General features: G+C 37.5%; 1 protein-coding gene across 2 annotated transcripts in view; it reads right to left on the bottom strand.

Annotated features, from left to right (window-relative positions):
- The window catches only part of XPO4 (exportin 4), a 169844-nt gene that overhangs the window by 49101 nt on the left and 104972 nt on the right, over nt 1–15771 (bottom strand). For both annotated transcript variants that reach the window (XM_054015468.1, XM_054015469.1), the window contains 6 exons: nt 13748–13905; nt 13298–13472; nt 5507–5683; nt 2299–2441; nt 2009–2154; nt 367–544 (listed from right to left, as the gene is read on the bottom strand). In XM_054015468.1, the coding sequence (XP_053871443.1) occupies nt 367–544; nt 2009–2154; nt 2299–2441; nt 5507–5683; nt 13298–13472; nt 13748–13905 (977 nt within the window). The remainder of the gene's footprint in view (nt 1–366; nt 545–2008; nt 2155–2298; nt 2442–5506; nt 5684–13297; nt 13473–13747; nt 13906–15771) is intronic.

Below are 15771 nucleotides of genomic sequence, written 5' to 3'. Positions count from 1 at the left end.
ACTTTTATTTGTCTTGCCCCATCTTCAATACTTTCCAATCCTACCTTTTCCCATGCCACTAAGTCACCTTTAGCTTAAAATTTCATCTTAAGACTGTTACTTTAACCTACAATTGATTTAATCCTTCCTACTTTTTCTTTCCTACCTTTATAGCATTACCTTATTATCCCTGTACTATAACCAATCTGACAGAACATCTACTTAAAAGATCTCTTTTCCTTTCCCATATTCAACATTCATGCATTGTTTCCCTTTTTCCCACATGCATGAGACCATCAATATTCAAGTTTTATCTTCTATCTACCTATATAAATTTGTTTGAGATACTATGCATGGAAGTTGCTATAGACTGTGTTGTATTCTTACCTAATTACAGAATCAGTTCTGTTGTACCCTGGGATGGAAGAGGCCTTTTCTCCTGGAGATCCCAGGATCTGAAGTGTTGTATTGATGTCAACCTCAGTTGAATGCTTAATGGAATATTCCATTACTTCTGGAGGTATTAATGGAGTCTCTCCCTGAGTATCATTAGCTAAGAGGTAGCCTAAAGTTAAGAGAGAGAGAAAGTGACCACACGTTTTTTGCCCTAGATTAAGTTTTTGCACTTTAGGACTTTGCTTTTTAAGTCTATTGGCTTTACAACAGATGTTAAATGGCACTGGAATCAATCCTGACTAACAATACTAAATATATCTCTTCATCAATTATGTATTTCAGTTCTGTGTGTATAGATGAGAGAAGAGATCCTAAAATTGTAACAGGAAGCTAAAGATGAAAAGTAATCCCTGAATAAACAAAATACAGAACACATACTTGCTTCACCTGCAGATACCAGAACTGATGCCTCTGTAGAATAATACATTTTTACACGACATTTCTACTAGCTTTCTTTCTGCAGCCATGTGATAAAATGTCTTCATTTTACAGTTCTGACTCATCAATCTAAATTGAGATTGCTAACAATCAAGCCTCTTAGCAGCTTTCAAAAGAATGCCAAACAAACTTACCACAAAAAAAGGTTTCCTTCTTTCCATAGCAAGTCTAGCTCAGGTAGAAGTATTTATTTAAAAGTACAATAGTCTGATGTCCAGGACAGGCAATATTCATTTCTGGTCTAGTAACAACTGTAATATCCGATGTATCATAACTCACCAGAACTAGAAATAAAACTTTATCCCATAGGAGATAATGGTATGGCTAGTAAACTGTATACCATATTTGCATCAAGATCTGGTAATCACTAAGACATCAGACATTCAAAAATCATAAAGCCCTGTTTTATTAAACATCTTAAAAGATGTACATGTTTATTCCAATATTTCTGCCACTGTGGCATGGGCATAGTAACTAAGGCAATTTGGTTTTATGAATCAATATAAAAGATAGTACCAATAAAAAGTTTGAAACTTAAAAATGTTTCAAAAATAAATTGCCCTAAAATGTAGCAAAATTTGTATGGTGCTGTGTGGTTGCGTCAATATTTTATTGACACTCTATTTGGGATGATCTGCATAACTCAGTCAAGTCACTCCTTAGTAACATGGCCATCATAAACTCATGCCAGTAAGTTCTTTATGCCATTACATACGTCAGATATTCTCTATTTATGAACTTTCATTGTTAGCAAGCTACCTGAATATGGTGACTGACTATACTTAAGAACAAACAGGTCAAAGTGTATGACAAAATCAGTACAAGCACAAAAAGTAAGATGTCTTCTGTTAACATTTTTCTAAGCATCTTTATAAGAAACAAATTATTTCTATCAAAATTAACATAAGGAAATAAGAAAAAGAATGACAAAGTAACCCAGTATTGTTGAAGGGCAAATGATACGTTTGCCTCTAGTTTGTGAATTGTCTATATGAAATGAAAGATAATGAGCGCATACCAATCAATTACAAGGATGAGACATATGGGCTTATAGACGCATTGCAGTTTTGGCTGAGGAGCTCCAGTTTCAGATGCAGTATACCAATATTTTATGTGTTTAATACTTTCCACTAACCTGTGACTAAAATAAGCCAATGAATATCCTCATACAGATCATCAAGCACTTTATTGTCAATTGACCCTGATCCTGGTGAGGCAAGTAACTGCTGCTGATGTCTTTGTAACTGACCATGGAGCCTTGTCACTCTGTCTTCTAATAAACTGAAGAAAAACAATGAGCAAATAACTTTATGTAGTCATTACATAAATTATTATATTAAAGAATTAAATTCTGCTTAACATGAGATTCTTTTGTTTTAATCATCTGACTAAAGTACAGTACACTTTTATAATTATATCTTGTACCTTGTAAGAAGAGGTATACAGTGTTCTGCAGCAATTCTTCCTAGCATGCCTACACTGGCCAGCTGGTCAGAGAACTGGTCTCGATCATCTTCTTGCAGTTCGCTTATTTCTTCTTCCTCCCGAGAGGCTACACCATTGGCAGTCTGATGTGATTTTAAATAAGTTAAAAGTCATCAATCAATGTATATTATACAAGATATCTACGGTGTTAAGAATATCACACTATGATTTTTTTTTCTTCTTTGCAGTTTTCTACATCCTATTCAATTTTTTGGTGTTCCAGATGGAAAGTCAGAAATGTAAGTTTAAGTTTAATAAAATATATGTAGAAGAATTAAGAAAGGAGTTGGTAACTTAATGCCCATGGTTTTCTAGAATCAGGAGTGGGACTACGTCTTACCTCTGAAACAATCACCAAACTCTGAACTCAAATCTCTTATAAAACAGGAATGCAATAATATAAATCCAGATATTAAATGAGACTATTTCTAATAAATGGAGGAATTACAGACTGGCCACTGGATGCTAGTGACAGACAAAACATGATAGGAGAAACAGAAGGAGAAAAAAAAATAGGAGGAAAAAAATCCCACCCTGTCTCCCAAACTTTTGTATCTGAATCAGGAGCTCAAACAAAATGCAACCTATGATAGGCCAAGTGAAAATGGCTTTAGGTGCATTTGGCTGACCCTACTGATCACACAGAACAGGCTCAGCCAATCAAGGACAGAGGCAAAATATACAGTTTGTTCTCAAGGACTAGCTTTAAGCTTGAAATATGTCACCAACATACCAATAAAATTTGCAATAGACAAACTGAGCAAAAAGATTCTAAAATTCAAACACATCACTACTGGCTTGCAGATACACTAGTTTAGACACTAATCAAGACTGAATTACTACGTTTGCTATTTGAATCACACACACACACACAGAAGAGACCAGGAACTAATATTTTAAGCTATGAAAACACTGAAGCTGGATATTTTGTTTGCCAACTTCATACACAAGTAATGACAGACAACGTTGCCAGTTCTAGAGATTTTACTGTGAGTCCTACCATGTTTGGTGTTTTAAAATCCTAGCTCCTGGAATCTTGTTATTACATAAAAATCAGAGCTTTCATTAAGGAAAAGAAAAGTTTCCAGCCCTCATTGTTTACAGAGTAAAGGTTGAAAAAGTGAACACTAAAAGCTCAAAAAATCAGAAGGGAAATAAGAACCACCTTAAATTTTTTTTTTTTTTTTTTAAATCTCACGATTTTTAGTAAATCTCTATTTTTGAAAACTTGGGTTGGCAATATTGCAAAGACCCCTTGAGTAACATCATGACTTATTTCCAAGAACAAATACACTACCTTTCTGGGAAAAATGGATTTCAGTGTTAACTGGAAAGTTAAGTATGAAATTGCAGTAGTTGATAAGAAAGAGAGAAGATTGTGTGTCAGAGAAAAATATCTTTTTGCTGTCATTCTAGAAAGGAGCTGGGAAACTGAATCCAAATCTTAAGTCCTCCCAAAGTGCTTTTAAATGCCTCTTTTCTTTATCTAAACTGGCAAATAATTCTCTTTTGGCCACTTCAAAGTTGCAGCTGCTTACTGAAGAGTGCTTTCCTATTTGAAAGTTCCAGCCACTGCTTTGATATTGAACAAGCAGCATTCTGAAATGCCAGCTGTGGCTTTTAAAAGGTTATTCATGGGATAAAGGACTTATCTCACAGAAGGACATGAATTAACCTGTGTATACAAGTTATGTCAAGACTGTCTGTTATGAATTCAAGGTCTCTTGTAAAATATTCTTCTCTATACTGACACTCTTACCACCACCTGTTATGTATCAAGAGAACCGAAGTAGGTTTATATGGTATTTTTCGGAAGTGAGGTATCTCAAAGCCCTTTAAATACCACTAAGTTCGATACCATTGATAAAATTACTGAATAAAAATTGGGCAATCATTAATATACTCAAGATTTACATTCAACAGTCTACATCAGAACCTGTTTTAAGAGACAGAATGTTGGGATGGATAACAGTTATTTTCTTTTTCCTGTGAAAATGCCATGGAATGTTTAAAATTTCCTCCTGGACAGCTACCCTAGAAAGGCTGTATGGACCCTGGTTTACCATTTTATCCAAAAGGACCGTCTCTCTACAAATGCAGTTTCTCCTAGTCTGAGCCCACAGTCCTACTGTGTATCTAATAAGTTTACACATATAAAATACAGGGGGACAACTGAATAAGAATTTGGCGGTTAAGTACAGAGAGAATTAACAAATACACTATCAGATTTATAATTCCACTGAAGTGTTTTTGGTTTAAATCATAATTCCCCCTAAAAGGTAGTTTGTTTTGTCACTAGACCCAAAGATGGAAGGCTAGGAGGCAAGCAAATTTTTCAATTATGGGGCTATTTTATATATTTAATAGAGCCAAGGTTTTAAAAGCATTCTCCAACACTGCTCTCCCCTTATTTTCTCTTTAAGAGGAGAGAAAAAGGCTGTTGAAGAACCCTCTCTTGTGTCAAACTCAGCACAGTGTAACTGCTAAACATGTTTTTTCATCACTACTGCAGACCATCTAAAAAAATTTCTGTTACCTCCTTTAATAGTTACTTAAGTAGTGTATATCTAAGAAATGTTTAATTACTTTATACCAGGGATCGGCAACCTTTGGCACGCGGCCCACCAAGGTAAGCACTCCGGCGGGCCAGACCTGTTTGTTTACCTGCCGCATCCACAGGTTGGGCCGATCGCAGCTCCCACTGGCCATGGTTCGCCACTCCAGGCCAATAGGGACGGTGGGAAGCGGCAGCCAGCACATCCCTCGGCCTGCACTGCTTCCCGCAGCCAGGAGCGCCGCCAGCTTTTCTGCCACCCTAGGCAGCGGAAGGTCCCGCCCCAAAATGCCGCCCCCCCCACAGAGGCGGCGGAAGGTCCCACCGCCAAAATACCGTTGCAGTCGCCATCCCCCAAATTGTAGCGCCCTAGGCGACTGCATAGGTCACCTAATGGGTTGCGCTGGCCCTGCCCGCAGCCCCCATTGGCCTGGAGTGGCAAACCGCAATTGGCGGCAGCGGGAGCCGCGACTGGTCAAACCTGCAGACGCGGCAGGTAAACAAACTGGCCCGGCCCGCCAGGGTGCTTACCCTTGCTCTATACACTAACAGAGTCTTTATTATTACCCCAAGAACCTCAAATTAAGAACTTACCAAATTCCTTGTACCATCAGGAGCAGCTAGGTGGCACTGAATATAAGAATTAAAAACCTGAACAGCATGTTGGGTAAAGAAGCCTTTGTGGAAATGTTTGTCATCTTGTACCAAGGTAAGCCAGGATTCCAGCAATTTATCATATGCCTCCATGTATACCATGTCATCTTTGTCAAGCTGTAAGAAAAAGATTATTACCAAAATAAACAAAGCAAAACAAACCAAAATTGCATTAGTAATCATAAATCTTTAACAGATATTCTACACATTTTTATAAACAATTAATATAAAAAGATCTGAGCTGAATTCAGTTACAACTACACCTCTACTCCGATATAACGTGACCCGATATAACACGAATTCGGATATAACGCGGTAAAGCAGCGCTCGGGGGGGGCGGGCCTGCGCATTCCGGCGGATCAAAGCAAGTTCAATATAAGGTGGTTTCACCTATAACGCAGTAAGATTTTTTGGCTCCTGAGGACAGCGTTATATCGGGGTAGAGGTGTACTATAAAAGATACACATAAGAATTCAAATGGATTCCCTGAAATGATATCACATAACAAGGGCCAGCAAGTTTTCATGCTGGTTAAACTTTTTAAAAAACTGGCACTCTAAAAAACAAAAATAAAGTTAAGAAGATTCTTCCCTGCACCTAAAAGTTTAACACCAAAATCCGCTTCCCAAATTACAACTTTAAAATACTTATGATTTAGATCAAAATGTTCAAACCTGGGTGCCTAAAGATAGGCACATAAATAAGTAACCTGATTTTCAAAGGCGCTGTGCACTCACAGCTCCTCTTGATACCAATATTATAATACATAAAATATAATATAATCACACACATATACTTAAGGCTCGTGAAAGTCGTGGATTCCATGACTTTCCGCTACGTTTGTGACTTCCACAAACGTAGCGGAAAGTCTGCAGCAGCTGGTGCATCTGACCCCAGGGCCAGCTGCTTGGGCACTCAGTGGCCAGCCACAATGGCCGCTGCTCAGACAGCCCTGGGCAACTGGCCCCAAGGACCGCCTGAGCAGCAGCTGTCCCGGGGGCAGCCGGAGTGGCGACCCTGGATGCCGCTGAAGGAGTGGTTCCCAGGGGCCTTGGAGCAGGGGGTCCCCTAAGGCAGCGGAGCCCCATGAGCAGAGATTTAATTACCATGGATATTTATAGTAAAAAAGTCATGGACAAATCACAGGCCGTGAATTTTTGTTTAGTGCCCAAGATCTGTCGATGACTTTTACTAAAAATATCCATGACTAAATCTTAGCCTTATATATATATAAAATTTATAAAATCACTCTTTTTTAAAAAAAGAAAGAGACAAGAAGGTGAAAGAATCCTCTATTCTGGGGAGAAGCACTATTAGGATTTGAATCTTCACAGTACACAATTACAGGTAAACAATTTTTTTTATGATAATTCAAAACAGGTCATCAATCTTGGAGACTAAAAATGGCAGGGATCATTCCACAAAACCACACACACACAATAGACAACTGAAAGTGCAGATAATATGAACATATATTTGAGAGTAACATTCAAAATATTTGAGCGGAGGTTACTGTTTACAATTATACACACAAAAGAATAAGATGCCACAGAATGGAAGGGGAATAAAGGTCCTCAAAATGAAGTTACTACACAGCAGGACAGATGAGGAGCCCTTGTCCGAAAAGTTTCTTTAACACTATTTAACCAATTAGTGACTATCCTGAGGCAGAATTTAAACAATTTTTAGTAAATATATCCAAATGTCACATAGCTTTCTTCCTAAAGTCCAGTTGAAAAAACATTGTAAGTGTACTACTGCAAGACCTGCCTTTTAATAAATGGTCCTTATCATGACCTTTGAACAGGAGGCCTACCATGGTATAATAATTTGGTACAGTAGAACATAATGAATTGATGTCTTCATAAAATAAAAAGTGAGTGACTATGGCCTTAAGTCTGCTCCAGATAAAAGCTTAGTGACCTTTTAACAGCAGGCTTGTAGTGAAAGTCCTCACTGTGATGGACATGTGGGGAAAGGGGAAAAAAGGTTGGGATGACAAATCAAGATGGAAACATTTTAAGACACTTTTTCAGCACCATACTATCTTTAAGGTGATTGTATTTTCGAAATCAAAAACCAGGACATTCATAGATGCAACCATAAAAGGGGAGGCTGGGGGAAGAAGGGGAGGAAGAAGAATTTTATTCAACATAAAAAAGACAAAATTGGGAGACAGACAGCATAGTAAACCAGGGCTGGCCCAAGACAAATTTCTATCCTCATCGCACATTATATCCTTTCCTTTTAAAGTAATTTTTAAAACCTGGTTACTTACTGCATCATTGTGCATTTACCTTTTCTATTATGTAAAAACTTGTTAAAATTTACTATGTTTCCCTTGCATTAGTTCTTTTTATTTAGGCCTTGTCTACACTGCCACTTTACAGCACTGCAACTTTCTCGCTGGGGTGTGTGAAAAAACACTCCTCTGAGCACTGCAAGTTTCAGCGCTGTAAAGTGGCAGTGCAGACAGTGCACTAGCGCTGGTAGCCACGCTCCCAGCACTAGTAGCTACTCCCCTCATGGGGGTGGTGGGTTTTTTTTTTTGTTTGTTTGTTTTTTTTGTTTTTTTAATAGCGCTGGGAGAGCTCTCTCCCAGTGCTGGTGCCGTGACTACACAGCCATATTAAAGCACTGCCGCGGCAGTGCTTTAACATTGCTAGTGAAGACATATCCTTACTCTTCACTCTTCTCCTCCTTCCCTCTAACATACAAATATCTTTTCCCAGTCTTTATTTTCCATTCAATATCATTTTTCTACATTGCATAATAACTGTTCTCTCTCTTGCCCTCTATCTTCCCCGCTCCCTCCCCCAAATATGTTAGATATTCTTCCAAGTTTCCAATTTCTCCCCAACTCTCCCTCTAGTGCTCTTCTCCTCTGAACTCTTGAGGAGTGGACATTTTTGAATGTGTTGGTGTGACTACTGCCAACATCTGACTCAGTGACATGCATATCTCTTGAACTGGAGGATTTTTTCCAGTAACTTAGTGTTCTGAATGAGTCATGAAACACAACCGGGTGTCATTAACATTAATTTGAACAAAAAAAGCATCTATGCTAATTTGAATTTTCACTCCAAACACTGATCACACTGAACACTCATTCTGCTGGACTGCTTGTTCATGGTGAACACAGTGTAAATTTAACACTATAGAGGAATAAGTCTTGAATTAAAACAAAAACATCTGACTTGATTAAATGAAAAGCTAGGACACTGTCAGGTGTTCTGAAAAGTTCCTGGAATATTATATCAATGTTCTGGTAAAGCCACTTTACCAGTCTTCAAATATTTTATAATAAAGGTCTATTGATCACTAGGGCCTGAAGTTCACTTCAGCACACTGAATATGTCACTACCAACAGGAAAGCGGTCTCTAAGAAATTTAAGCCCACAGGTATAGTTGTTTTTGTGAGGGCCCATTTGCAGTAGGTTTTTGCCTGGCTGTACTAGTTTTTTCTTCCGTTCCTGCTAGCTAACTGGTCATTAGAAATGTCCTGGGTGATACCATCCATTTCCACACCTGTAGAGTTCTCTAATTACAATCCTGCCTTTCCCAGATTGTTTCTGTAGAACACACACACCTATGGACCGGTCAGGTACATGGCCACAAATGTAACATGTTTATAAACATGCAGTGTCAACACAAACCCAAAAGACACTAACTCAGAACTGGTAGAGCTGTTTCCCTACTGAAAATCTGAGATACATCAGATGGTTGAAATGTTTCCATACATGCATGGTAAAATCCAGGGCATACAAAAGAGGTATAATTTTTCCTAGTGACACCATTATTAATGTTACTTTTGACAGATGAAAAAAACCAGCTATGTTTCCAAGATCCAGAGTGGTTTTGAACCCGGCTGTTATCAAAATCAGCAAACCCCTGGAATAAATCCGCTTTGTTCTTTCAACTGGCAGCATGCTATTCTAAGAGTAATTTAATTTTTTGCAATCTCTCTTTCTCGTGCTGTTGAATCTGAGAATATTTAAGAACAATACTTTGATATAATTTCTCTAAAGCAATTCTGTATCCCATTAGACCAGTGGTTCCCAAACTTTAACAACCTGTGAACCCCTTTCACTAAAATGTCATGAGTATTTCCAGGGATTTTCTCCTTTACCCGAGTAGAAATTATAAAAGCAGTGATCTGGGAAATATAAAATTTGTTTTTATGACATGCTTATTACACACTATTAATTATTATTTATCATTAGAGTATTTGTATTTCATTATGAAAACGGCAACACTCTTCTGAGATCTCACTTTCGGAGCTTGTACCTCTTTGAATAAGCCTGTTATAAGACAAGGCTCCTATGTTTCATCAAGGAGCATCAGATGTGAAACAGCAGGAAGGTATTTAAGAAGCCAACTCAAAGAGTTCCTCTTACACAAGCATTCAGGCCTTGAGCAGTCCGGGCAAACAACACACATTAGACTAGCTGCCTATTTAATTTTAAAAACAGCAAAAAATGATCTGCTTAGCTCTTGGGAGTCCAGGGGCTCTGGGCTGCTGGCCCCATGCTGCCCAGGGTTCCTAGGCACAACTCTGTCTGCCATTAGGGAATTTTTTCCTGATAACCCCCTGTAACATTTTGCAAACCCCCAGGGGTTCACGAATTCCAGTTTGGGAACCACTGCATTAGACAATGCTGAGGATTCATGTGCTCTAGGTAACCACAAGCCATTAGGGATAAGAAATCGCTAGTCGCCCTCCAAAAAGACTGATCCTCCCAGGCAGATACTGCTAGTTTGGCAATTTGCAGTAGGTTTTTGCTGCTTATGATTTTACTGAAAGATGGGGTGCCCCAACTCTGAGTATACTAATCACTTCTGATACCATATTTAAGATGTATAGGCTGGCTCTGAGACTGGTTTCTTTTTCTTAGTCCCTCAGGAACAGGCGGGTGGCTGAGGGTCAATGGGTGCTTTCCTCCCTTTAGCTTTAAAGGCTAGGTCTTCATCTTTTCTCCAAAAAATTCATCATATGAAATATCTTCATGCTTCTGCTGAACCTCTGTATGAAAGCCTTATAAATGTAACCAAAGAGAATCAGTCCCAGAAATAACTGCATTTAACGTCCTTGTCTGTTACAAATCTGTAAAATGGGGCAACTTAACAATAGATGAAGTTTGAAAATATACAGCATTTAAGATTCACACGAAGAGGTATGTAAGTGTTATCCCCATTTTACAGATTAGGAAATGGAACCTCGGAAAGGTTAAGTGACTTGCCTGGAGAGCACTGTGGTCTAGTTGAATAAGCATTTGTCTAACAATGGTCAAGACAAGGGTTCTAATGTACTGAGTAGCTTTCTGACCTTGGGCAAGTTAACATCTGAGCCTCAGTTGCCCAAACTATAAAATGCAAAGAGACATATTTGCCTACTTCATTGTGACGTTGCACTCTATATGATTTTATGAAAATATGCTAATGTAACTGGAATATGCTTCATGCAAAAGGTCTCTTGTAAGGTATCATTACAAAGCTTATAATCTACTGAGTGCGATCATCCTATTTGTATAAATGTACCAATCTTGTATCTGAAACTAGAAATATGAAACATAGCGCTAAGGGCCTATTGTAATTATGCAAAGTGTGGGCCGTTAATGGTGGTTTGGAATCTTGATAACTCCCATTAACCAGGACAATTGACTGCAGATGGCTCTATTTTACCTGTAAGTCTTCCTGTATACGTGTGTGCTGGCAAGTGAGTAATGAAGTCTTACAGTGATATGTGATCATGTCACCTGAACTGGAATTCATCTTTAACCTGGTACTTTTCCATTGGGGGTGGGGGTAGGAACCCAGAGGGACAAAGGATTCCTGCCTTATGTGAAAGATATATAAGTGGGTGGAACAGAGAAAAGTGAGAGCCATCATGAGGAATCCCCTAGCTACCATCTGAGCTGGAACAAGCGCTGTACCAGGGGAAAGGATTGTGCCCAGACTAGGAAGGCATCCAGTCTGTGAAAGAAAAGTATTGAAACATCTCTGAGGGTGAGATCTTATCTGTATTCAGTTTCTTACTGTATTAGACATAGACTTGCATGTTTTATTTTATTTTACTTGGTAATTCACTTTGTTCTGTCTGTTACTACTTGGAACCACTTAAATCCTACTTTCTGTATTTAATAAAATCATTTTTTACTTATTAATTAGCCCAAAGTATGTATTAATAACTGGGGGGAGGGGGGGGACAGCTGTGCATCTCTCTCTATCAGTGTTATAGAGGACGAACAATTTATGAGTTTACCCTGTATAAGCTTTCCACAGGGTAAAACGGATTTATTTGGGTTTAGACCCCGTTGGGTGTTGGGCATCTGAGTGTTAAAGACAAGAACACTTCTATAAGCTGCTTTCAGTTAAGTCTGCAGCTTTGGGGCAAGTAATTCAGACCCTGCGTCTGAGTTGGAGCAGACAGGCGTGTCTGGCTCAGCAAGACAGGGTGCTGGAGTCCCAAGCTTGGCAGGGAAAGCAGGGGCAGAAGTAGTCTTGGCACGTCGGGTGGCAGCTTCCAAGGGGGTTTCTGTGCTCAAACCCGTCACATTCATAACTATCATGGGAAAGTATTTTATAATGTAAGTGCTAATTGTAAAGGTCAGTCAACAGCAAAGGTTGGAGAACTCAGGCCCTTCTGGCAATGAGAAAACCTCCACATAATTCATTTTAAAAGCTTTTCAATATAGGATCTTTCTGGAGTTTTTTTGTTGGTAAAGCCCAAATAGGTAGAAAGCCACCTTTTTATAAACATATAATCTAAGAGAAAAAATTATTAAACATTGCTAATAAATAAGGACAGTTTTATATTCTTAAGTTCTATTTTTACATCACTGTGTAGCAAATTTACCGATGTTAGTTCTCATTATCATACACAGGAGCTGCACAGTTTATCTGCCTTATTGACTATGTCTCTTCTTCAAATAGCTCCTCTTGGGATTGTTTCATTTTTAATATTACTCTCCTGGGCAGAGAGATAGAGGGATAGTAATTGCTCATGTATGTTACAGCCAACAGCTTTGATATAACAACAACAAAACACTGAATTACCAGGCCATCTAAATTTGTAAAAATGTCATCTGAACTGAGTCAACAGTCAAGGGATACTTAAAACAGCCACTAAGACATAGAATGGGGGCAGTAACAGGGAATATCATAGCAGATGCATTCACTTAAACAGAGGTTCAAGCTTCAGGTAAGTTTCAATTTGCCCATATGTGCACATAGCCATTCCAGGCTTTCAAATCTGTAAATTGTTAACCATTTATAAGCACTTCTCAGAAGTTCTACCTGAACACTTAAGCAATATTTAATGCCTACTATACTTGCTAGTGAAGCTGTCAATTTAAAATGAAGACGTTTAACAGGTATTTTAATCAAAATTTTAATTCAAGTTTAAATTTGTTAGACAAGTATTTAAAGGTGCATAATTATTTCTATTGTTCTTCATTATTAATTATATTGGTCTACACATATCTCTTCTACATCTGATTACAGTAATGTAAAAATAAACTAAAAGTTAACAACAACAACTTTCTCTCAAACAGAACTAATGAATCTCAGAAAACATATATTACAGAATGGGGCTAAGACATCCAAACATTACTAAGTCATTACAAATCTATTACGTTCTTATGTCTCTTGTTAATTTCATGTTCACCATAAATGCAATAAAAAGAACTCAACTCTTTCAAGAATCAATTGCAGTTCAAGAACAGTACTCACCACTTCTTCCAGTGCAGCACTTCTCCCAAAAGAACAGGTGAGGTGTGTGAGGCAGTTAACAAATGAAGAGAAAAGTTCATTTGGAATGGCAGTTAAAACATTGCGAGGAAACACAGTTATCAGGTTGCTGAAAACACTGGAGATTCCCATTGCTTCAGAGTCCTCTATTTCAACTCTATAGATAGAAACAGCAGGGTTTGGGGTTTTTTTAGAAATTAGGAAAAAAGCTTAAAATTGTTCATTTTATGGATGAATTTTCAGCATTTAACAAACCAATATATACTTTATACTCTTTTCAAGAAATACCCTTTCGAAAAAATGTTATTCCATTTTAATAGTTCAACTCCAAACACAAATTATGCAAAGAAATAAGCCATACTGGCTCTCTCCTTCCACTCCAAAGTAAAGATTAAAAGATGCCATCTAAATTTAAAAGGCAAGTGTACATACCCATTGATAGTATTCAGTAATCCTTCGATGAAATGTGCCAGATAATCAACTTGTGAACCTTCATCAGGAAAGACTGGCCCATGCAGAGAAGCTAGCTGTGCTAGGCACTGTAGAGAGTCTTGTGCCATATCTGTATCCTCTCTGATTTTTCGATGTACCTTTTACAAAGTGAAATGAATTAATAATACATGAAAAACACATGCCTGTTCTTACAACAATCATATGGCTCTCAATCCAAAAAAGCAGACACCAAAAGAAAATCTTACCCTAATTTCTAGTCAACCTGAAATGACATGGCTTCTATAGCATCGCCCTAAACCAGAGTAAACGTCAAGATTGCTCCTCAGTTTATTAGCGTCATGAGCCATGACTTAACTCACCAAAAGTAACACTTAATTGGGTCCTACCTACATTTTAGAAATTGAACTGTTTAGTGCATGTTATGTCTTAAAGAGAGAAACAGATGCCAGCCAGTCAGACATACTGCTCCTTCTAAAAACAGCAATAATGACAGTCATCTGTATTATGCTAACTATGCCTAAGCTACAGCGTCTTGCTAAAGTTAGTTGATAAATTCAATCAAGATTATATAGATGCTTCTTTAGCAGAGGTAAACACTGAAGGCACACAAAACAAGCGCACCTCACCCTTGGCAACATCTCTGAGACCACTAGTAATCTTTTCTCATTTCTGCAAATGGAGTGTTACATCACTACTTATGTGGTTACCAATTCTGGATTAAAATAAATTTAACATATCAATAGATTTAAAACATATTTTTACATATTTATTGCAAATATGTATTGCAATACATAATTGCAATACATATTTGCAATACTTTAAGGCTTTTATTAGGACAAGCATTTTATTTCTACAGGACAAAGCAAATAGTATAATATAATGGTATAATAAATACTAGTATAGTCGGCCTCTCAAAAAAAAAAAAACACAGTCTTGTTAAATTGATATATATAAAAGAAGTTAAATCTTTATAACCATTTCTCTATTTAGCCCATCTCAAATGTTATCCAAGTGATAATTGTGCAACTAACACAAACCTCTAAATGATACACAAAGACAAGTTACAACTATTTTAACTTCTGAAAGATCAAATCACGTGAAAACACAATTTTGAAATTTAAAACAATTCTTCCCCACTCTACCCTATTAAAATAAATCTTACACCATGTAGAAATTAGGATTTTTCTCCTTTAAAATGGCAGTTTTACAAAACTAAAAGTATTCAAATTTGTTAGTTCAAATAAGTGTGTAAATTATCACTGTTCATTTAATTTTTGTATTTGAACAAGAATTTGATATCTACAGAAGCAAAGGCTGCATTACTTCAAATGCAAAATTAATGTTATACGACTTAAGCCGTGCTACTTAAAACAAAAGTAACAGTGTGCTGTTTTGATTTTTGTGCATTCACAAATGATTTAACAAACTGATGTATTCTTTAGTTTCCATTAAATAAAATAAATGTTTAGTATTCAGAAGCATTCATCTTCTGAATGTGATGGATAAGGCAGTTACTCAAAATTTAACACTGAAGAACAAATCAGAAGTCAGACATTTAACTCAGGGACTTCTTAGTACAGTTAAACTAGAAAGGGTTAACCTGTAAACCCAAAAGTTATTTGCATTAGGAGGTTCACAGCTGACAGTAGCAACTGTCTAGATCGTCTAGACAGCTGTTCAGATTGTGTGTGGCTGTTAAGAGTTCTGCCAGGAAGTTTTTCACCTTTTCAAGAACTGCTGGAGCAAGATAAATTTTCAATCAAACAAATGAATCTCCTTTAATAAAACACTGAATATAGATGTGTAGTCAAACTCACAGGTCAGACATATCACTTTTGGTTCTAGAGATTTATATATGCTACATAGTGCCCACCCCAACAGAGTTTTGAGTATATTATTTGTCTGCTTTGCAAAAGGAACCCTAGCCTGAAGAATGTTGAGCTGCAAGATCCCAAGAGATGGGATAGGATATAAAATAAGATTAGCATAGCAGTTTACATAAA

Source organism: Malaclemys terrapin, chromosome 1 (assembly GCF_027887155.1).
Source record: "Malaclemys terrapin pileata isolate rMalTer1 chromosome 1, rMalTer1.hap1, whole genome shotgun sequence".
Lineage (NCBI taxonomy): Eukaryota > Metazoa > Chordata > Testudines > Emydidae > Malaclemys > Malaclemys terrapin.
Note: the sequence above shows the minus strand (reverse complement) of the source record. Positions and strands in the feature narration are given on the sequence as shown.